Source organism: Quercus suber, unplaced genomic scaffold (genome assembly GCF_002906115.3).
Source record: "Quercus suber isolate HL8 unplaced genomic scaffold, Cork oak 2.0 scaffold_87, whole genome shotgun sequence".
Taxonomy (NCBI): domain Eukaryota; kingdom Viridiplantae; phylum Streptophyta; class Magnoliopsida; order Fagales; family Fagaceae; genus Quercus; species Quercus suber.
Window position 1 is genome coordinate 1,415,052 of NW_027069552.1, and position 23,078 is coordinate 1,438,129.

A 23,078-nucleotide genomic window follows, 5' to 3' on the forward strand; every position below is an offset into this window, starting at 1 on the left:
GTAGAATTCTTCTTTGATAGCCCTAGCATGCTTAAGCTTGTTCACTTCTTCCTTGACAACATTAGAATGCTCTTTAGAGGAGTGCCGAGGTGGTTGCTTTCTAGGGAAGGCAGCTGGGTTGACGTTCAAATGGTGGAAAATGAATTTAGGATCTACCCCAGGAGCCTCATAGGCATTCCAGGTGAACACATCAATATTTCTTCTAAGAAATGCCAATAGTTCTTCCTTTTCCTGAAGAGGCAACTGAGCTCCGACCTGAAAAAACTTCTCCGGATCACCGTCTATAGCAATTTCCTCCAACCTTTCACACTTTGCCTCTCTTGACACTGCATCCATAGGTAGGACCAAAATCCTTGATTGCTATGAGCACCCTTCAGTAGAGGCCAAGGACTCCGCCGCAAGCTGATGCGTGATGGCAGCCACGAGACACTGCTTAGCCATAAATTGACTCCTCACAAGCTCCTTAATCTGGTCTCCTGATGGATACTTCACCTTCAAATGTAGAGTTGAAGAAATGGCCCCTAAGGCATGAAGCTAGGGTCTGGCCATAATCACCATGTAGGGAGAGTATGCATCCACCACAATGAAGTCCACTTCAACCACCTCTGAACCTGCCTGCATAAGCAACTTAATCTGAACCCTTGGGATGACAACCTTCCCATCAAAACTCACCGAAGGTGAATCATATGCTGTCAGATCTCCAAGCTTTAAGTTCAACCCTCTGTACAAGTCCAGGTACATAATTTCTACCCCACTGCCCTGATCCACCATCACCCTTTTTACATCATACCCTTCTATTTTAAGGGTGACCACCAAAGCATTATTGTGTGGCTGGATGGTTCCCATCTTGTCCTCATTCGAAAAACTTAGAGTCAATTGGATCTCTACTCTAGCCCTCTTCGGCTCAGAATTAGAGTCCTTGATTGGTAGCCAAGCTACAGACATCACCCTGGAGGGATGAGAACCAGACCTCCCAAGTGTAGCAAAGATGACATTAATTGTGCCTAACGGAGGCCTTAAAGAAGCGTTCCCCTGAGCCCCTAACCTTGATTGGTCTTCTTACCCATTGGGCCGATACAAAAACTGTTATAAACTTTCCTCTCTGACCAGTTGCTCCAAATGGTTCCACAAAGTTTTGCAGTCCTCAGTGGTATGCCCTCGCTCCTGGTGGTATTGGTAATGAAGGCTCTGATTGCGCCTCAAGGGGTCTCCACTCATCTTGTTCAACCATTTAAAGTATGGCTCGTTATTGATCTTCTCCAAAATCTGATGCACCGGTTCTCGGAACACAATGTTAACCACTAAAGGAGCTGTAGGCCCAGATTTCCTAGCAAAATCCCTCCGGAGTCTGTTATTGTTGTAGCAGTCCGACCTGAAATCCCTCATCTCTTGAGAGATAACCTTACCCTTTCCCTTGCCTTATTGTTGGTCCTCCTCAACCCTCTTATACTTATCAATCCGATCCATGAGCTGGCGTACACTGGTAACAGGTTTCCCAGTCAAAGACTTCCTTAAGCCATGCTTGGCAGGTAAGCCGACCTTGAAAGTCCTGATGGCTACGTCGTCAAAGTCACCATCAATCTCATTGAACATCTACCAGTATCTGTCCGTATATGTTTTCAAGGTCTCCCCTTCTCTTATGGACAAGGACAATAAGGAATCTAAGGGCTGAGAAACCCTGCTGCACGTAATAAAGCGGGATCCAAAAGCCTGAGTGAGTTCCTTAAAGGAATCAATGGAACCTACACCCAGACCATCAAACCACCTCATTGCCATAGGCCCCAAGCTAGATGGAAATACCTTGCACATCAAGGCCTCGTTCTTGGAGTGCACAGCCATTCTTTGATTAAAGTGGGTAACATGCTCCACAGGGTCTATTCGACCATTATATATGGTGAACGTGGGCTAAGTGAACTGTCGAGGAAGTCTTCCTCCCTCAATTCTACGCGTGAAAGGTGATCTAAAAATTTGGTTGAGTGCTCTACTCATAGCATCATTTCCCAGGCCTCTCGAAGATGAATTTTTGTTTCTGTGCTCATGATGGTAGTCTTCATCATACGAGAAAGACTCACTAGGAGGGGTCCTTGATCTATGCCTATAGCTACCATCCTCTTCACCATCGGAAGAGAAGTTAGAATTGGAAGGAGCTCGCTTTCGCCGTTTGTGGCATAAGCTTCTCCTCAACTGATCAATCTCCAGCTGCATTTCTTTGGTATTTCTCTTATGAGAGAGGTGGTTACAACCCCGAGAATGGCTCCTACTAGTATAGGTGGCACACTCCCCTCCCGGTCCTTTCTTTGTTCAAGGTCACGGAAGTGATCTTGACGCTGAGACCCTATAGATTCTGCCTAGTTTGGACCCAAACCTACCATCGTTGAACGACGGACTCATTATATCACCAATAATTCCCACAAATGGCGCCAATTGTAAGAACCAAATTTAAGTCCCTAGCCCAAAAAGTGGATGGACTTAGGCCCAAAAAGCCCAAAATAATGAGTTTGTAGAGAGTGGGTTGGAAAACTGGGCTTTAACGAGTTGAATGACAAGAATAATGGATTCAGGTGACAAGAAAGGAAAATAAACTAATTTAAACTAAAGAAAATCATTCTTGGCACAGTCCGAGGAGATCCGTTCTTATATATTTCTCTCAAATTTGATTACAAAGTCAGTTCTTGATAGCTAAAGTGTTTTTCTCTTCGTTTCTCGATCCCCTTTCCCGTGGAGGTTCTCTTCCATTATATAGTTCTCTTTAGACAATCTTGGCTCTCTACTTGTTAATCATCCAAGCTACTACTTGAGTATTTGTCCTATCGGGCACCCTTTCAGGCCCTTTGTGTGTTGGGGCAGCCAATGTAGTACTATTCAAAGGTCTTCTCTACATTAATGCAGCTAGAAAGTTAGTTACAAAACATTCAATGCGGTGGTAGCAGTCTTCTCCTTAGATATTTTAAGACTCCCCCCTATCCTATGTTTTTGTAAGGTTTATCGAGGAAATGTGCAGAATACCAGTGTAATATAGTTGTATATAGTTAGTTAAGCATCGGTTGAAAGTATAATGGAAACTAGCATCTCGAGTTTTAGAAACTCGAGATGCTGTTCCATCGTGTCGCAGACCAGTTGGTGAGCTGGACTTAATTTTGTCCACTTAGATCTCGAGTCGTTAAAAATCGAGATGTGATTACAAAGAACTCGAGTCTTAAAGACTCGAGTTTTACTGGAAATATTAATAACACAGGTATAGTGAAATTTCAAGGAACTCGAGTCTTATAGACTCGAGTTCCATACATTACACGCTGAGCCCTTAAAAAAATTTAACACTTAGCCATATATAAACACGCTCAGTACACAGCTCACCCAAAAACAGAGCATCCTCAGTCTCTCAGCCTCACTAAGTCTCTCAACCTCACTAACTCTCACTCACCCATAACTCTCACACCACATTGCCTCTCACTCACCACACTGCCTCTTTCACTGCTCTTTCCTCTCAACAAATTCAGATCTCAGGTAAGGGTTTGCATAATTTGATTATCATTGTAGTTGGGTATTAGTTGTCTATGGGTGTGGGTTAAAGATTTTGACTATTTATTTTGTAGATAGTTGACATAACTTAGTTAATTTTCCAATATTGTGAATTAGAACTTTGTTTTGTCTTCAGATCAAGATTGGCACTTCTCCATGCCTTCTTTATATGGAAAGGCAAAAGCATAAATCCTGTGGATGGCAAGGTGGTTATAATGGAGATTATGGGACTATGAGGCAATAAAATGCAATGATGGATGCTGTGAGAAACTCATTCATGATGTGGAAACCCCAAGTGATAAAGGTTGTTCTAATTGTACAGAAGCTAGTTGCAAGGACCAGAAGTTTGCTAACATAGCACAAAGTAGTAGTAGTAGTAGTAGCAGCGTTTGTTGCCTACAAAAATGTGAAGCTCAATCTCAAAGCAAAAAATGTGGTACAGCACAAGGTGCAACCATCAATAATGCCTGTTGCAGTAGCACTGCTGGCCTTCTGGAATCTTTAGTAAATAATGCTTCTAAGAGTTCAGACAAGAGAGAGATAAGAGGGTGTTGCAAGCAATTTGCGGAGCAATGTTGTGGTAAGCCTGAGCAATACGCAACTAATAGGTTATCAGAAATTGTGATTGAGTAGATGCTACTTCAGTTTCTTGTATCCGTTGAAATAATAGTTGAATATTTTGATTGGTTGTGCTAATTTTCTTTCTATTTTATTCTTTTGCTAATGAATTGTAGCACATAGAAGAGTGTAACTGTTCATTAAAAAAATTGAATTTTAGAAAGGCTGTTGGAGCACTATTTTATGGTTAAACTCTCTAAAATAAAGAAAATTTTGTGTTTGCCTTGGAGAGATGCACTTGAGCTTATTAAATTAGGGTAGAAAAAAAAACTTTAAAAGAATAAAATTAAAAAAAGAGTAAGGAGGAACTGACGGAAAATTCTTGTATGAGACGCTCTGATGTGACTTATGTCTCAATGACATGTGGGTCACACACCTAAAATGTCTAATATCTCTTATCAGTTGTTTGTTGACATCTCTTCTTATTGCTAACTGTATCATAAGATGTCTCATATGTATTACTTTATCCTAAACAGGTCTCACTGCTGAGAACTTTATAAAACCTTAGCTTTAGATTAAAGGTATGTATTTCAATTTTTTTTTATTGATAAATAAAAGTTTTATTGAATGAAAAGTACATCTTGAAAAACTAACATACATCAAGAAGAAAGCCTAACTGAATGCAGGAAATCAAAAATGGAAGAGACCACTTATATCAGCAATTTGTAAAAAATGTTGTAAAATAGCTTGTAACTCTATTATTTTTCTATCTTTATTTTGTCATTTATTGACAATAAACGGTGTAAGATGTAGTTAAGTAGATGCATTCATACTCACTAACACTAATGACATCATATGGTGATGTCCTTGAGTTGGGACTCTTGTTGAGCCAATTCCAAAACTTTTCTTGGTTCTTACTTCCTACTTAACTTTTATGTTTTGAATGGGGTTTTATCATAATATGAGCCTGGATGTGCCACTTGGGAATTGAGATATGAAATGAAATTATGTATTATTCAGTCTTTAATTGTAGTATGTGAACAGGTTTGTTGTGTGGAGTTGTCATGCTTATAATTAGAACAGGTTTACCACTTGGTTTGCAAATTTGTGCTGCTAGTTGTTTACTTTCATGTATTAAGTATTTGTATAGGCATTGCCTTATGTGGTTTAGAAAACCCAAAATTTAACTGGTTTTAACTGGTTACTGCCCAAAATTTAACTGGTTACTGCCTCGTGTGGTTTTATATAATTTGAACGTAAGTTACTGCCTTGTGTGATTCATAAAATTTAACAGGTTTGGGCCCATTAAACCTGTACAGTAATCCTTAAGTGGTCAAGTTGCTCTAATTGTACAGAAGTTAGTTGCATGGACAAGAATTTTGCAAAGATAGCAGAAAGTCGTAGGTTGTCAACAAAAATGTGAATCTCAATCTCAGAGCAAGAAATGTGGTAGCAGATGCAGTGCAGCACAAGGTGCAACCATCAGTTGTGATTGAATGCCGCTACGGCTTTTAAAGATGCAAACAAAACTTTTTCAATTAGCTGTTTAGTTTATTAAAAGCTTTTAAGAACTTAAGAAGGCTTCAAAGAAACGTTGATAATTCATCGCAAAAGAAGGCCTTATAAAACATCGAAAGACTGATTGCAAGAAAGAAAAAGAAAATCATGGCAAACTTCTTACAAAAGTCTTCTTAACAGATTTTCTTAATACATAACTGAACTTACTTATTCTGTGAACCTTGCTACTTTGTCAACTTACCCCATTGAAAAGGGATCCAGATCCTCTCCATTTCTATTTGAAATGGAGAGTGTCGAGTTTAGGGTTAGGATCTGCCTAAAAACAATCAAAGGCCTAGAACATTCCACCTCATTTAAAAGCTTTAACCTAACCAAATAGCAAATTCAAATTTTGTAACCAAAGTTAACTCTTGTCCAAAACCCAAAAAAGCCACCCCAAGTCCCAGCAAGGCAACAACCATATCCTCAAGTTCAGATCCTTTCAATCTCAACAAGTGTCTTCCCTGTTCTCCAATGTCATAAGTGTGTTAGGTATGCCTGTTATAACAGTTCTAGCCATAATCTTCTTCCATGAAAAAATGAATGGGGTAAAGGCGATTTCCATTTTGTTGGCTATTTGGGGCTTTATTTCATATTTCTATCAGCACTACCTTGATGATTCTGAGTCCAAGGCTGAAAAGAGAGATGTCAAGGATGAAATTTCAATGCTCTCACTGTTGAAAGTGGTTACTAACGAACAAGATGAGCTAAAGAATATCTACCAAAAAGTTCCACTTTCCACAGAAACAAATTTCCAAAATTGTGAGCACTGAAGCTGTTCCTCTGTCTTGATTCCTAGAATGGTTTATAGACTCATATTTCCAAACCCCATGCCATTGTTTCTCCACATGAAGTGTAAATCATGGTCTTGTTCATTCCATTTCCAACAATATTTTCAGATTCCAGTAACTATAATTGGGCCCTTTTTTTGGTCAAAAATGGAATTAAAAGTAGTGATTATTCTATCAATGAAAAAGAATAATCAAACTGAAAATTTAGAGCAAGCCAAATCAGTGTTTGATCACTTCAGTTGTTGGTGGCTGATGGGCACTCGGGCTTGAGATTGAAAGGATCTGAACCTGAGGATATGGTTGTTGCCTTGCTAGGAACCTAGGGTGGCTTTTTTGGGTTTTGGACAAGAGTTAACTCTGGTTACAAAATTTGAGTTTGCTATTTGGTTAAGTTAAAGCTTTTAAATGTGTAGGACTTTGATTGTTTTTAGGCAGATCCTAACCCTTAACTGGACACTCTTCATTTCAAATAGAAATGGAGAGGATCCGGATCCATTGAAAAGATTAGTTGCTAACCTGTGCGATACTAATGAATATCAGTTAATCAAACAACCACAATTGTTCAATTCTATAAATAGTTAATCTTCAAATTATAGAATATAATTAACAAAATTCTCAAATGATATTTAAAGCCTTTAAGATGAAGCTGATAGAATGTATGCAAGACACCTAACAAAGAGAATTCCATCGGTTAGTTCAATTCTAATAGTATTGACAAAATGAGAGTTATCTTGCTTAGTTATCATTTAGTCAAGATTTTGACAAAAAGCGGAATGACTGGGTAAAAAGTTTGATAAATCTTGAACAATTTAAAAGTAAAAACTCTTTTGGAGATGATAAGAGTAATTTGTTGTGGTCCTTTATTGTCTAATGCCATAAGATTTAGAACCAGAAGCCGTATTGGTTTGCTCATCAAGTGAAGTCTAACCAACATTGTTGTTAGTCTAGATATTTTGATAAATTGAAGAAAAATCTCATCACGTCCCTCCAATTTCTTCCTTCTTTGAAGTAAACATATGTGCTAGTCTTAGTTGCCTACTAAGCAAACATGACATCTCTGTATCATCTAGCAACTCATCTTTCAAAATACATTCTCCCATTGTTCAACAACCAATCAAAAAATTCCACAATCTATAATTCCCAATTTAAGAAAAATGGTAGTAACTAAGTTTAAGAACAGTCTCAAGCTCCATTAGCATAGGAGAGCCATGACCACGTGTATTAGGAATCCTATAGAAAGAACCAAAGGTGACTCAAGACTTTTTTTTAAACTGCTTGTGAACATGGAATTAAGATTTTTTTTTTATCAAAAATAATNTTGTGAATTAGAACTTTGTTTTGTCAGTGTTAATTTTTTGGGTATTTATTTGCCCATTTTGTTAACAAAATTGTATTCATCATTTCTAGGCTTTTATTTTTAGCATGATCTTACACGTTTTTTTGACTTTGTTCATCATTATTTTGGGTTTGAAATGGGTAGTGAATGAATGGATATCATAATCAAATGCCTGAAAGTAATTCTTAAAATGCACTGACCTATACAATACATGGCTGTATAAGGAATTGATCATTATAAAAATAAAAATAAAAGGATAAGAATTGGTCATTTTGGAAACAATTTGGTATCTGGTAATGACATTTAATCCTTAAGGATATGGAATACTTTGGTTTTGTGAATTTAATATGTTTTGTTAATGCTACATCATCTTTGTAAAGTCTCTCATATTGTTCTATGTATTCTTTATATATATATATATATATTTTCCTTACCTTTTATTTTTTGGGGTTGCTCCACTAGATATGTTTCAAATTTTGTTCTGAAGCCAAACTTAGAACCATGGGTACCACAAGTTACATAATGGCTATAAAACTAGTAATTACCTATGAAAATTTGGCTTGAATATGTTCTGCCTTAAGATCACATTACTTTTTTTTCCCCCAGTTTACGACTATGTGATTTAACTAACATGGTAACTTGACTTTAACAGGTTCACAATGCTGAAATTGATATAATCTTATACCACGGTGGTCCCCTGAAGAATGCCAATGCGAACAAGGGATTGCCATTTGAAGGGCCGGGTATAAAGAGCTATTATACCCAAATTGATCGTAGGTTCAAGACCCTTGACGAATTGAAGATGATGGTTATGGAAGAGTTGTGTGAGAATCCTGCTGTGCACAACATAGAAATTACTTATCGTATGCCAAATGAAATCCTGAGGCATCGAATTAATTACAAGTACATGGCGATAGAAACAGACAAACATGTGAAGATCATGTTTGACAAGTTGGAGAGAATATCTGAAGTAACTAACATTGAGTTGTACATACAGTTGAAGCCGCGTGCAGAAGTTGGTATCGACGAAATCCAACAAACACAAACAAGTGTACAGGTTACAGTTCCAAATGTTCAATATGAGTATTTTACACATGTAGAGCATGATAATGTTCATGCCGATGATGATGATGATGAGGATGAGGATGAGAATGATGATGAGTATGAGGATGACGATGATGATGACGACTATGTTGATGGGAGTACTGCCATTGACGATGAAGATTTTGTCGATGAAGATGAGATTGAAGACAGGATTGAGAGAGGGGACTTTAGGGACTTTGAGAGGGACATTGATGATAATGAGACATTGGATGATAGTGAACCTTATGCAGACAATGTTCTTAGTGTCCAAAACAATACGGACACAATCCCTGGCTACGCACCTCCTGCTTTGTCATTTTCTGCAAATACTTGGGAAAATATGGTTGATCCTTCACATATGGAGATACCATTTGTGTCTACTTGGAGAGAGGGGATGAATTTGTACAAAGGCTTGATTTTTGCCAATAAAGTGGAGGTGCAGCGTGTATTAACAATTTGTGCCCTCAAGGAAAACAAACAGTATATGATCAGTAGGTCGACGACGACAAAACTTTGTGCAAAATGTGTGGATGAGTCATGCAAGTGGTATGTCTGCGCAGTCATGAAGCCCAATCTCCAGAGACTATGGATGGTCACCGTGTACAAGGGTCCTCACACATGTATACGGACTGGGGTGCGAAATGATGGTAGAATGATGAATTGTAACTTTATTGCATCAGACATCCTTAAGAAGTTAAGTGAGGATCACACTACCCCAATTAAGCATCTCAGATCTATGATAGAGTCGAAATATGAGGGCCATAAGCCTTCTTACTACAAGGTATGGGATGCGAAACAAAAGGCGATTGGGAAGCTGTTTGGGAATTGGGAAGAGTCTTACCAGAGGTTGCAAAAGTTGCTTATGGCATATATTGATATGGATCCGACTACCCAAGTGTTCTATCGTACGACATCCACCGATGAAGATGACACCGTATTATTGAATTATGTGTTTTGGTCTTTCGGTCCAAGCATTGATGGATTCAAATATTGCAAGCCAGTTATCAGTATTGATGGGACCCATCTGTATGGTAAATATCAGGGAAAGTTGTTGGTTGCAATGGCAACCGACGCTAACAACAAGGTATTCCCTCTTGCCTTTGCTGTTGTGGATTGTGAGTCAGGACCCAGTTGGAGGTGGTTTTTACAATGCCTCAGAGATACGATTGGCCACGTGATACCCGACGACGGCATTTGCATAATTTCTGACGACATCTCGTATCAAAAATGCCATTGCAAACTGGCCTAGAGGGGATGATGGAAAAACACGGGTATTTCATAGATATTGCCTTCGACATGTTGCTAGCAACTTCAACACACATTTTCAGAACTCGACCCTAAAGTCAACTTGCTTGAAAGCAGGATATGCTACTCAGGTAGTTAAATTTGATACCATAATGGAGTCCATTAAGCAAGTGGAAATGGAGGCCATTCGGAATAAGAAGAAGGTGACGGGAAAAGATGGGAAGGAAAAGAATCAAGATTATCTTCCATACACATACCTAATGAGCGAGTCTGTGGATATGTGGACCCAATCACATGATGGTGGAAGACGTTTTGGGGCAATGACAACCAATATATCAGAGTGCTTCAATGGTGTACTTAAAGGTGCACGGGGCCTTCCTATTGCCGCGTTGGTTGAGTTCACTTGGTCCAAACTTGTTGAATATTTCCACGACCGGCACAAAGAATACCTCAATCGCCTGTCAGAGGGTAAGAAATGGAGTCAATATGCCTTTGACAAGTGGGAAGGAAATAAGCTTAAATCTGAGAAACACTATCTCAAGCCATTTAACAGTGAACAGATGATATATCAGATAGTTACTTCATTCACGTGTAGCGCAGGAGGGGGAAACCACAGTTATGAAGTTCGGATACGGGAAAGAACATGCAGTTGTGGGAAATGGCAAAACATAGGGATCCCGTGTTCACATGCAATTAGAGTATGTGACTATTTGAATATTGATTCGACCGCATATATTCCCCCATGTTATGGTTTGGACAATGCCCTTAACACTTATCAGCATGCATTTGTGATTCCTAAGTCACAATCATTGTGGAGGGATCCCATGGGGCCAAAGTGGTTGCCTAATCCAGCATTGTTGCGGGCCAAAGGTCGACCAGTGAAGTCAAGAATAAGGAATGAGATGGATGGGGTGAGGAATAAGGATCAAGGCTCAAGATGGCGGAGGGAGGATGCAGATTTGATAGAGAGTCAACCTAAGCAAACATGTGGATTGTGTCATGCTTCTGGGCATAACCGTAGAAAATGTCCGCAGTCTCGTGGCGCTTCCACAAGCAGTAATGTTCCATAGTAGGTAGGTAGATGGAAAAATATTATGCATTGGTTAAATATAATTGTTGTTCATTCTACCAGTAACTACTGTTTTTACTACTTCTCTCCTAACGTGATTAGTCTACGTTTTGCAGGCATGCTTCCATGGACGCCGTTTTTGTTGTGCGAACTGCTGATCTTAGGAAAAGTGACTACGTTGTATTGGCACATTTAACTTTTTGGTTTTTGTTGAATGTACTTATAATTCTCTACCCAATGTACCTCTATGAAGATTGTGATTTGAGTAGTACGGTTAGAATTTCAAATTAAGGATGGTTGCGCATATTTAGAATGTTGATATATTGAGAATGCCTTTTTGTTGTGATGCAAATGTATTTGCATTGTAAAATTATCTTTATGAATAGAGCGTAACAGTTTCTATAGCTTGGTGCGAGAACGCCTTTTGATGTAATGGTTGTGCATTTACATTCTCAACTTCTCTGCCTCTCAATGGTGTTAGATTACATTCTAAGCTTCTTTATCTATGTTTCTCAACAATTGCATGTACACATTTCAGTTCCTGATTTGCCTGCATGTGCAGGAAAAAAAAGGGCAACCAATCTGCCTGAACAAGGGATTTGCCACTGGGAAAAACAGGGGAAACAGGGCAACCCCTTCTGCCTGAACAGGGGAGTTGCCCAAACTAAAAAAAAAAAATTTATATCACTTATCTCAAAAAAAAAAAAAAAATGATTGTACATGACAAAAAAATCATCTTAAACTTGAAGAAAAAGAAAGAGAGAGTACCTTTTTTCAGCTAAAAGAATGGCAACCTATGGCTATCACAACATGGTTCAACCATCAATACTGCCTGTAACAGTAGCACTGCTGCCTTTGTGGAATCCATAATTACAAATGCTTCTAAGATTTCAAACAAGAGAGAGATAAGTGGGTGTTGAGAGCAATCTGGGGAGCAATGTTGTGGTATGCGTGAGCAATAAACAACTAATTTGTAGACAGGTTATCAGAAATTGTGATTGAGTAGATGCTAATTCAGTTTCTAAAGAGGCATACAGATTTCGTTTTGCTTTTTATCTTAAGAACTTTTAGGCTTTGAAGAAGTTAAGAAAGATTAAAAGAAATGTTGATAATTCATCACAAAAAAAGCCATATAAAACACAAAAGAGAGCGATTACAAGAAAGACAAATCTGCCAAGTTTCTTACAAAGTCCTAACAATTTTTTTTTTTAATACATGCCTAAAATTCTTTTTCTGTTAACCTTGCTACTTTCTCAACTTACTCTTCAAAGTAGCCGCATACTCTACCTTGGATCCATTTCCCCCTTCAGCTACTGCCATTGAAAAGATTTAAGTCATTCAAATTTCTCATCTTCTTATATTGGTCAACTCCATGCCTAACCTTTAAGAAGTATAATCCAAGCCAATTTCTTCCCATATGATCCATTTATCAAATTCGGCTCTTGGACTCTTTGCTGTCCTAAAGCATAATTTTTCCTGGTAAGTCAGCCACATTAGCAGTTCAATACCTTATTTGCTTTGAAAGCCTTAGACATTGAAAGGATTATCCTCACTAAAGAAACTAATCTGAAATCAACGATTATGCCTTGACTTCCTCTTATTCTTCAACATTTGTCCCTGAAAACCGTTTTAAACAATTCACTGAGCACGTGCATAGAGTACAGGAGAGATGATTCACATACAGAAAAAATATGTGGGAAGGAGAGAAACCAAATGAGATATGAAAAAAAAAAAATTTAAGAGAACACTGAAGCAGAAGAAGAATCCAAAAAAAGAGAGCAAATTAACAAAATAAGAGATTCTGTATCAAATCTAAGAAAATTGAAAATCATTTGAACCAAACAAATGGGAAAAACCACGAAAAATATTGTCAATTGATGTAAGACTGATGAAAATTGGAGTATTGAAGAAAGTGTGCAAGAGTGGAGCAAGTAATAGACACTCCAAGGCAACTTGAACAGAAATGCAGCAACACTATAGAAAATTCTGCAGACGAGAATTAGCAAGCAGGCTATTGTGTGCAGAGAGATAACTTCAATATAAAAATCTTATTGAGTCCCATTTAATCCTAAAATAAATAAATAAGGTTCATATGAAACTAGACTGACCAAAACCATCCCGGTGAGTATGTTTCTTTACCAAATCCAAAAACATAAACATGGTACTCAGGCCCCACTTATAGTGTTTAAGTGGATCCTTAGCATAATAAGTACAGAAACTGCAGAGAAATAGAAAAATTAGATATAAAAACAGCATGACACATTAGTAGATCTGATATCAACATAGCATGAGGTAAAAACAAGATGTTAGGTTCATAAGAATATATGCCCATGAAAATCTAAGTTTATGGCAACAAAAATAGTTTCAATATCCTAAAAGCAGATTATTTAATCCAGTTTATGTTAACCAAAAATAAGAAGAGGTCAAGTTCACATATGATCTTCAAAATACATCATAACATGATATAAGTAGAAAACAAATTGACCCTTTATCGAGGCATTCAATGTGATTAATTCAGTGCCCAAGACCCTCCTCTCCCTAAAGAATCCCCGCACTTGTCATACATATCTATTAATGTCAGTTCCCCACTAGTTCATATTCATCTTAATCTCCAAAAACAATCCCTTAATCCATCTCCTCAAACCAAAACCTGACAAGCCCCTGTACAACCCAAGACTGCTCAATGGAGTCATTTAATTTAGCTTTATAATATTTTATATTGTGTGGATTTGTATAAGATTTTGACTATGAAGGCGTTGTGCAGGTATGAACTACGTCCAACATCCAGAGTGTACTAGATTGACCGGGGCTACATAACCATAAGTAATTACATGGAACTCATGTTTGACTAATCGTTTTGGGTAAAGTGAACATGAATAACACTTCCTCAAGTTGTGACAGGCACAAACCCTTCATCTTTCATTTTCTAAAACTACCACACTGCATCCAATAGAAAACCCATCTTTGAGTTGGAAAAGGATCCTCAGCATTTGTTTTTAAAATGGAGAGGGTTTAAATCAAGTTGAAGATTTAGTTTTTCACAAATCTAAAGCAGAGCAAATGTCAAGTCATTTTTAGAATCAGTTATCACTCCTTGTTTGGTGGAATGAGATTTGAAATGATGCGGCACCATGTACACCTTTATATTCATGAAAAACAAAATCTTTATCATGAAATGGACCCCCTCCATTGGATCTCTTTAAGTAACCTAACATTAACAGCCTGCTCCACAAAATGAAACCATTCTTAGAAACTTCATTATCATACACACTACAAATATTCCCCCATTCACCACTCCAAGTACTTCGCTGATAGGTGACTCACTATCATGATATATAGCTTTGTAAATCAATGAAGGCCAGCATTCTAACTGCAATAATCGCTATATATTAGTAAAATCACTATTGTGCCCCCCTCACTAATACATTAATATCCTAACACTAACACTAAAAGCGTTTAGCAGAAAATATATATCAGAAAGGTCAATTTTCTTTGTTTACTTCACAGAAAAATACTCAACGTTATGTTGGTGGTCCACATATCATAAAATTCAAAGAATGGTCATTGGAATCACTAATTTGAAGAAGAAAAAAGAAGCATAATTGAACATATTGAGATCATTGAACTTTTCAAGAAGCATAATGAGCATTTGAGCATGGCTTTATTAAACTGAATAGCACATTGTTCCAAGAAAGCTGCAAGTTTCTCACAATATTTCTCCAAACAACATATCCTTCTCATTGACTGGTTGCTCATCATAAATTGGAAAAGTTACACGTTGTTAAGTTTGTTTCACCCTTATAAAGAAAGCTCAACACATTATGTACAGAACATTTGAGAGATTTCTGACAAGTGTCCAACAAGAACCAAATAGATATATACCGAACCCATTAGACACACTATAAATCCTTAAAAAGATCCCAGTTAAACATAAAAATATAGTGCAAAGTAAAATGCATAATAGTGAATTAGATGAGGATCATAACCATTTGGCTAGACCAGCGAAAAAAATCCAATCAGTAGATAGCAACTTTGCTCACCATTCTGTTCTTTTAAATCCCAACACAATGCATTTCGATACCATTCTTTCTGGTCATGTCAACACTGATTTTTCTCCAACCTGAAAATAGTCAGAACAGTCGGTTAATAAAGGGAACAGTTTGGAAAAAAAACAAAGGACAAAGTAAACCTCAAAATTCTATGTTCATTCACCTCAGCTTTTACAAAATTAATTTCAGTTGCATAGAGAATTTTTCCCTTGATGGAAAAATTAAAAAGATGCAATCAGTCAAAAACAAAAGCAGAGCTCAATTGACCATGCCATGCTCCTCTTTGAGTGATTTAAGACTCAAAGTTAAACTTGTTCTGCACTTCCCAAGGAAGCTTACAAATAATAACATCTAAGCATTTCTCTAAGCATGCACAATAACTGCCCAGCTAAGGGAAAAAAGAGAAAGAAGATTAACTCAAGCAAGTATAAACCAACTTTCAGCGTAAACAAGATAGGCTCACACACAAAGGTGCACACTTGTGCGCACATGCACAGAGGACAACTAACAATATATAAGCAGCTAGGAAGCACAAACATAGACGTGGACATGGATACAGGTATAATACGGCGACACAATAATTTTTGAAAAATTAGAACAAGACGTGGCGGGAATACGTATATTAATTAATTATTAAATTTTTTTTTTTTAATATTTTTAAACATTTTTTTTTCATATAATGTTAAACATATATCAATTAAAGAGCAATAATGGATAATAAAGCAAATTCATGACTAATAAATGATGTTTAGAAATTAAAATACAAACTAAGAATAATATCCAAAAGATTAAATAAAAGATAACTAGGTAAATGTTCAAGATTGAAACTAAAAGAACAAAATTAAAAGATAAGTATACCTCTTGTGTCCCACAATTTTTCCCCCCAAAAAAAAAAAAAAAAATAAAAAAAAAAAATTATTCATTGCTACATGAGGTGCAAAAATCCAGTCCATTTATATCCTCTGGTAAGAATAATTTAGAGTGTTTCTCAAGTGAATAGTGGCAGTTTCTGTTCCCCTGATGCATAAGAAATAATACTTCTTTTAAGAGGTGATATGAAGTGCGCCCCATGCAATGCTGCAGCTCGTAGTATATTTAGGGGTCCAAAATCGACAGAGTATGCCTTCTGAAAACCATCCAGGATCCCCATCATCATAATATTTGCTGGTTTTCTCTCGGCTTCATATTTCTTTAACACTGTTACCTGCATAAGTCGAATCAATGCACACATCATGTGGTTACAGAGATAATAATTTATTACAATTACATCATCAGGGCAACCAAATAGCTCTAATCAAGTTTTGAGACACTTCTCAAGCCAAAAAATTGCCTATATTCCGATGTGGTTAGGACTTGGGACAATTAATTGGTAAACATGTTCAGATATATCCATCAGTCCGCCAAGCGCCTTGTAACTCAAGTGGCACCACCTAATATTTCCAACAAAGATGTCCAGGTTCAAATCTCCCCTCTATTATAACTACGAGAATATAAAATAATAAATAAATATTTCCATCAGTCCATTTGTCTATCACTCTAACTTCATGTCTTCACCTAAAACAAGTGAGATACTAGATTAAAGGTGTCCTTGCATCCTAAAAGAAGGCAAAATACAACAATGAAATTCAAAAGACCTCTTTGCAGAATAAGAAATTTTTTGCAAAAACACATACCTCTCCAATGTCAGAGCCTACAGCTATACCCTCAGCAATGACCCTAGAAAGAGCAAATGCATCTCCAAAACCCATATTAACTCCTTGACCAGCCAGAGGATGAACAGTGTGTGCAGAATCTCCAATCAGAACAACATGCTTTGACACATAGTCACTGGCATGCCTTAAAGACAACGGAAACACCATTCTTTCAGATGCCAACTTAACCACTTTTGGTGGAACTTCAAAACAATCATTAGCTGATAATGTCACACCTGCTCTAGGCCAAGAAAACATTTCTCCGCTTCCAAACAAGCTTGACGTAGGATGAGGACCATATCCATAATCCAAAGCATTATTTACATCTTTCACAAATTCATCCTCATTCATTAATTTAGAGTTTGTTGACTCTTTTGGGTTCATAGTCCACACAATATTGCTAAAATTATCACCTATTGGCAAAAGTGCAATTGGACCAGCAGGTAGAAACCGTTGCCATGCACATCCGTTTTCAACAGTATGTTCCACCGTACATATGATTGCATTCTGTGAGTAGTTCCATCCGGTTGTCTTGAATCCTGCTAACTCCCTGACGCGTGACTTGCCACCATCTGCTCCAACCTGCAATAAATGTCAACAAATTTGAATACTTGTAACCAATTATTATCAGTGACATATGCTATCAAACAGATCTTACCCACTGAATAAAACGGGCAATTATTCATCCTACTATTCATCAAACGGCAATGTAACTTCATTTACATACAAGTGAAAATTACCACCAACTTCGTATATAGGCTATTGCCATCACTCAGTTCCAGCTTTGCCAAATGTCTCTGAGAAGACAATGGCGGCCTTGATGATGTGCTGTCCATCCCCAAGGATGAAGGGCTCGGAGGTAGAGTCATTGAAGATAACCTGGAAGGATAGATTGTCTTCTGGAAATCTGTATTCTATAGAAAAGTTTCAATTTTCTTAGTTGCAAAAAGTATCATAATTTACAGCAAGTAAATGAAAATTACATTGCACAAGATAAGGCACATTGAAATTGGCAAAATATTATATATTGATGAGACCTCAAGGAATAAGAATAGCTATATATAATGAATGACCAAGTTGCCACCACATTCAAAGAAAATAGCTGTGCTAGGGAAGAAATTTAAATCGTGTTATTTGGTCGATGTACTTTCAGTGTTTAATTTTGCTGTACCTGACAGTACACACCCTGTGTACATGTGCCATTTGAGCTTTTTTAAAGAAATTTGACTTCTAAAAAATAAGTTTAAATCTCATTATCAACCCATCAGGGGGATAATATCCATCATACTGGAAACCAGAAGGGCCTACAACTGCATCACCAAGGTTTCCTCCTTTTTCTGTTTTCCCTCTCTTTTCTTTTCTTTTATATATATATATATATGTTCAAGTTTGCTCCCACGGGAGGGGGAAAGAGAGATACAAAACCAAAAATGATGCAACACTGAAATTGAAGAACATAAAATAAATAAATAAATAGCCAGGGAATCTAACACTTAGGATTTCCTGAAATCAGCACCAAACTATTTAAGGAAAATTTCCAATAGTAAATTTTATTACTCAAGGAAACCATAAACAGTCTCCATTAGAGTACAATAGTATTCTTAGATGGTCTATTAGGACTTATCCCTAATCCTGATTGACTTGGGAAAACCCTTACAAAAATAGCCTTGACTAAGAAATTAAATAAAATGCTAATAACCTATTTAAATAATAAGACCTAAAATAAAATAAAATTGGCTTTGTGCTTCCAGTACCTTTCAAACTAAGGACCTCCGCTTTATGAGGCATGATCCTACCTGATTGTGGTACCCCTTAGGGTTGGGTTCACTCACTTTTTCTTTGTTATATAAGACAGTATTATAAACCTGATTATGTCAATATTAACAACTCTCTCTCTCTCTCTCTCTCTCTCTCTCACACACACACACACATATATATATATGAAGAAGAGGTACAAATGACCTTATATGAAGAAAAGAAAATTCCTGATAATCAAATCCCACTTAAGTATAATAAAAGAAAATTCATTCTTAAATTGCTATACCTATTATAATGGTAAGAATGCTATCCAATATTGCTCACAGAGCCCTGGATACATCATTAAAACCAAAAGTAAAAAACACAAGAGCCATCCAACGCACAAAAATACAATAACAAAACTCTGAGAATCAAGCACAGATGACAACCATAGTTCATAAAAGGAGATGAAAACTCCACCATTTCACTTCATTAAGAAAAATATTACGCACACCATTCAGCCAAGTCTATATAAGTGATCCAATATTGGACAAGGAATATTTTTCATCAGGAAAAGAAAGAATGTAATGAAAGGAAGAACTTCCCCAAAACAGAACTTAAAATACAAGAGGTTTACACTGAATTTATGACAAATTAACAATAAAAATATGTACCTCTATACATGACAGTAGGGAACCATGAAGAACCTTATTCTCCACTACACACCTGTAGCACAAAGTCATTTGCCATTAAAAACTAGAAGATTACCAAAATGATATTTTTCTTCTTCCTATGCGTATGCTTACCCTAGAACTTCTTTATTAATATCCTGTGCATTGTATCTTGTGTATCCTAAGCCAGTATAATCCCAGACCTACAGAAAATTATGAAAATATAGAAGAAAACATTACCAGTCTTATTTTAAAACATAGTGGGCCACTAGGAGAGAGGATATGTTAGAAAGAAATGTAGCAGATTATTCAAGTAAAAGAAAATATGAATATATTCTAAGCAATCAAATTATCGTGGTAAAAATTGCATATGCAATGCCTAAAAGCAATTGCAGGGCACAGACGAGTAACACCAGCTGCACATCATGCCAAATAGACACTTATAATTCCTAAATGATGAAAAGGAATCAAATATAAAAATTCCCCATTTCAGCTCCTTGGCAAGTAAGGAGTTGATACGGGACAATCAAGAGAAAAAAGAACAAGAAAATTAAAAGATAAATCCTAAGAATCGGCACCTAGTTGCCTGGAATCAGCACCAAGCAAGAAACTTAGGCATTGGCACCTAGGTATCAGGAATTAGCACCCAACATATTGGAAAAACTCCAATCTGAAATTTCATTAATCAACCGTCTTCCAAATACAAATAAACCAGGAGCTTATATAGAACTAGAGCTTTCAGGAAATAAAGAGATAAAAGATAAAAACTAATGAAAAATAATTCTAACTGAACTCAAATACTAATCCGTCTAAAATATAATCGCTATCTAAACTCAAATCTAAAAGTTCAAAATAATCCAATCTTGCACAAGATAAATACAAAAATATAAATTCTAATATAATTTTGGTTGGACTCCCACATTATACTCCCCTGGTTGGAGAAAACTCGACATTGAGTTTTAAAACGTTGAAGGATCATGAATCTGGCACATAGCACTTGCTTCAATTCATGAATCATCTTCGGGAGCTGAGAATAGATAAACCTTGTATTCCACCTCATGAAACTCTTCGGGAGTTCTTGGTCTTTTTTCAAAATCTGCTAATTCAAAGCTCCTTCCTATTAACACAAATAAAATTAAATCTTTATCCCTCTTCCATCTACTGGTTATCTCACCTTCACTTGCTATTAGTTCACAGTTGATCAGAGAATGTTCAGTTCTCCTCCTGAACATGACCAAATTGATACTAACTTGCCCTATCAATGAAAAAAACTTGTGACTGTTATTAGTCTCTATCCTGCATGCATTCACTTATACTTTCGGTCCCAAAACCTTTAAGAAGAATGATAGATAAAGTTTAGCTAACACTAGCTTCAAAGAATGCATCATTCCTAATTTTAACTTAAACTTCATTTTCTAATCTACCTCAGAAATTATATATTAGGAATGTAAGTTATGGCTCCAATGAACATGTCTTTAATTATCTTGGTAAATGTATTAATGATCCATTCTTTTTTAAGATCCAAAATTTTATAATAAAAAAAAAAAAAAAAAAATCTAAAAATCTAACATGCATGATAATGGAAAACATCAATGAGTCAGCATACATAAGAACAAAATGAGACAAGACAACTGAACATGTGTCATTGACACAGAAAATGGTGAACAATTGAACGAGTCAGATCAACGCATTAAGTTTATAGTTCAAGTATTTTAGTACATCATTTTACATTGAGCAATTAAAAGGAAATCAACTATGAAAACAAACAAACAAACAAAAAAAAAAAAAAAAAAAAAAAAAAAATGAAATCAACTATGAAAACAAACAAACAAACAAAAAAAAAAAAAAAAAAAAAAAGAAGAGAGTCAAACATTGCCACAACAAAATACAAAGTAGCAATGATTACCTGCATTTTATCAAAATATGCATGTCGATGCTGTTCAACGTATTGCCAAGCACCAACATCTACAAAGTACAAATGTTGTTATTCTAAGTTTAAAACTATGCAAAACATGTGTTTCTGTCTCCTTCAAAAGAAGCATTGCTTTCAGCTATGGTGATGATTTCAAGCATGCTCTAAAGCAGGGCCATTTCAATCAGTAAAACAGATATACCACCATATCAATTCCATCTCTTTTTTTTTTTTTTTTTAAATCCATATCAAGTCCATTACAATAACTGAAAACGCAAAAAAAAACTGCCCAACAGCATCCATATTCCATAGGGAAGGGTGCTGAAGCATACATAAGTACTTCCCCATAAGAGTACCCATGGCGACTTTGAGAGGATTAAGAGAAAAAGAGGGTGGCCAGAACATGATTGAGAATGACAAAAATATCGAAGTTGATACCTTTGAAAAGAGATATAGTAGCGGGTGTCACTGTACTGACCCTTGCATCAGGGGTGTCTTCTTTGTTGAAGTAGGGTCTACTCCCCAATGCAGGATTGCTATCAATGATGGCAACATTCAGGTGCTTTGTCAATGGCATGCTTGCTGCAAACACACATAGAAGGTGATGGTTCTGAAATTTTAAGGCAACTGATGGAAATGGCAATATCCTATATCCTCCAGCACAAACCAAATCTATTTAATAAATGAAAGAATATGTAACAGTACAAGACATTACAGTGCTCAAATTCATGATGAAATTTTATCCAAAACATTGTTCTGCATTTAGATATTGAGGTGAATTAACATGGCTTCACTGACTTAAATTTTATTTTCTACTAGGGATTAAGAGTGATGTCCACAAGCGGATTCCGACCAAGTCAATTAATTTCCTATTGATTGCTTAACACATTATGCCACTGTTATTAATTCATTGGTTATCTGATCTCCTGGGAGGTTTTAGTCTCTCTTAAACACCACCCGACCTTCGCTACCTAATTCCCTTGTGGAAAATATAAGAAACTACAGGTAGGAAAATAATATTAGGCTTATGACTAAAACAGAACAAGATGTCATATTGTGTAACAAGATTTCAAACAGGTTTAGTCAAACGACCTGCCCCTCCAACATAGGATACAGTTAATTAAGTAAACACAAAACATCACATACCCAAGGAACAAGCTAGAGCCATGCCGACCATGCCTCCTCCAACAATAGCAATATCATAATGCTGAATGTTATTAGAGAGATCATGTGTCTCCTTGTGCTCCTAATTTTTCAAGCAAATTAATTAAAATCAATGTTAGACTTGATATATTTAGAAATCTTTAAGAAGCAATAATTATATTGCGGAAGAGAACAGAAATGAAAACAATGAAGCAGTAAAAGCATCCAAAAAAAAAATTCACACAAGCATAGATAGAAAATGAACTCTAGATTTGAACTTTCAATCCCTGTTGGGTGGCTATGGACAAATGGATGGAAGAAAATCAACCACGAAGACCCGGGGTTGGGGTGGGGGGGGGGGGGGGGGGGTAAAAAAAAAAAAAAAAAAAAAAAAAAAAAAAAAAAAAAAAAAAAAAAAAAAAAAAAAAAAAAAAAAAAAAAAAAACTGCCCAACAGCATCTATATTCCATAGGGAAGGATGCTGAAGCATACATAAGTACTTCCCCATAAGAGTACCCATGGCGACTTTGAGAGGATTAAGAGAAAAAGAGGGTGGCCAGAACATGATTGAGAATGACAAAAATATCGAAGTTGATACCTTTGAAAAGAGATATAGTAGCAAGTGTCACTGTACTGACCCTTGCATCAGGGGGGTCTTCTTTGTTGAAGTAGGGTCTACTCCCCAATGCAGGATTGCTATCAATGATGGCAACATTC

The 23,078-nt window shown here is 36.6% G+C and overlaps 3 protein-coding genes and 1 non-coding gene across 6 annotated transcripts; 1 reads left to right on the forward strand and 3 right to left on the reverse strand.

Annotated features, from left to right (window-relative positions):
* Window positions 1-360: 360 nt before the first annotated feature.
* LOC112035618 (uncharacterized) lies at window positions 361-945 on the reverse strand. The gene is made up of 2 exons (XM_024068454.1): window positions 556-945; window positions 361-492 (listed from the first exon to the last, which is right to left on the reverse strand). Exons 1-2 carry the CDS (start codon window positions 943-945, stop codon window positions 361-363), a joined length of 522 nt encoding a protein of 173 aa, XP_023924222.1.
* Window positions 946-8,262: 7,317 nt separating this feature from the next.
* On the forward strand, window positions 8,263-10,093 carry LOC112010632 (uncharacterized). Its single transcript, XM_065774190.1, has 2 exons — window positions 8,263-8,298; window positions 8,414-10,093. The coding sequence occupies exons 1-2, from the start codon at window positions 8,263-8,265 to the stop codon at window positions 10,091-10,093; spliced, it is 1,716 nt and encodes a 571-aa protein (XP_065630262.1).
* A 2,177-nt stretch (window positions 10,094-12,270) lies between these two features.
* On the reverse strand, window positions 12,271-15,798 carry LOC112033172 (uncharacterized). 2 transcript variants are annotated; one of them, XR_010629244.1, is made up of 3 exons: window positions 15,371-15,798; window positions 15,199-15,278; window positions 12,271-12,775 (listed from the first exon to the last, which is right to left on the reverse strand). It is a non-coding gene; the product is annotated as an uncharacterized LOC112033172 (transcript). The 2 variants fall into 2 exon arrangements; XR_010629243.1 differs by having other exon boundaries at window positions 15,199-15,798.
* Window positions 15,799-16,112: 314 nt separating this feature from the next.
* On the reverse strand, window positions 16,113-22,488 carry LOC112018019 (uncharacterized). Of its 2 annotated transcripts, none has more exons than XM_065774165.1 (8): window positions 22,365-22,487; window positions 21,657-21,800; window positions 21,213-21,271; window positions 19,442-19,509; window positions 19,310-19,361; window positions 17,639-17,812; window positions 16,881-17,480; window positions 16,113-16,411 (listed from the first exon to the last, which is right to left on the reverse strand). In XM_065774165.1, exons 1-8 carry the CDS (start codon window positions 22,393-22,395, stop codon window positions 16,196-16,198), a joined length of 1,344 nt encoding a protein of 447 aa, XP_065630237.1. In that variant the 5' UTR covers window positions 22,396-22,487; the 3' UTR covers window positions 16,113-16,195. The 2 variants fall into 2 exon arrangements, with proteins under 2 accessions (XP_065630237.1, XP_065630238.1); XM_065774166.1 differs by lacking the exon at window positions 16,113-16,411 and adding an exon at window positions 16,422-16,637 and having other exon boundaries at window positions 22,365-22,488.
* Between the last annotated feature and the right edge of the window lie 590 nt (window positions 22,489-23,078).

Excerpts from the sequence above, each read along its gene's own strand:
- LOC112035618 (XM_024068454.1), bottom strand. The coding sequence starts at position 945 with ATGTCTGTAGCTTGGCTACCAATCAAGGACTCTAATTCTGAGCCGAAG. Across the intron at positions 493-555 it reads ATGCATACTCTCCCTACATG|GTGAAGTATCCATCAGGAGA; the intron begins GTGATTATGGCC and ends CTACATTTGAAG.
- LOC112010632 (XM_065774190.1), top strand. The coding sequence starts at position 8,263 with ATGGGTACCACAAGTTACATAATGGCTATAAAACTA. Across the intron at positions 8,299-8,413 it reads ACATAATGGCTATAAAACTA|GTTCACAATGCTGAAATTGA; the intron begins GTAATTACCTAT and ends TGACTTTAACAG.
- LOC112018019 (XM_065774165.1), bottom strand. The coding sequence starts at position 22,395 with ATGGTCGGCATGGCTCTAGCTTGTTCCTTGG. Across the intron at positions 21,801-22,364 it reads GGCTCTAGCTTGTTCCTTGG|CAAGCATGCCATTGACAAAG; the intron begins GTATGTGATGTT and ends GTGTGTTTGCAG. Across the intron at positions 19,362-19,441 it reads ATTAATAAAGAAGTTCTAGG|GTGTGTAGTGGAGAATAAGG; the intron begins GTAAGCATACGC and ends TTTGTGCTACAG.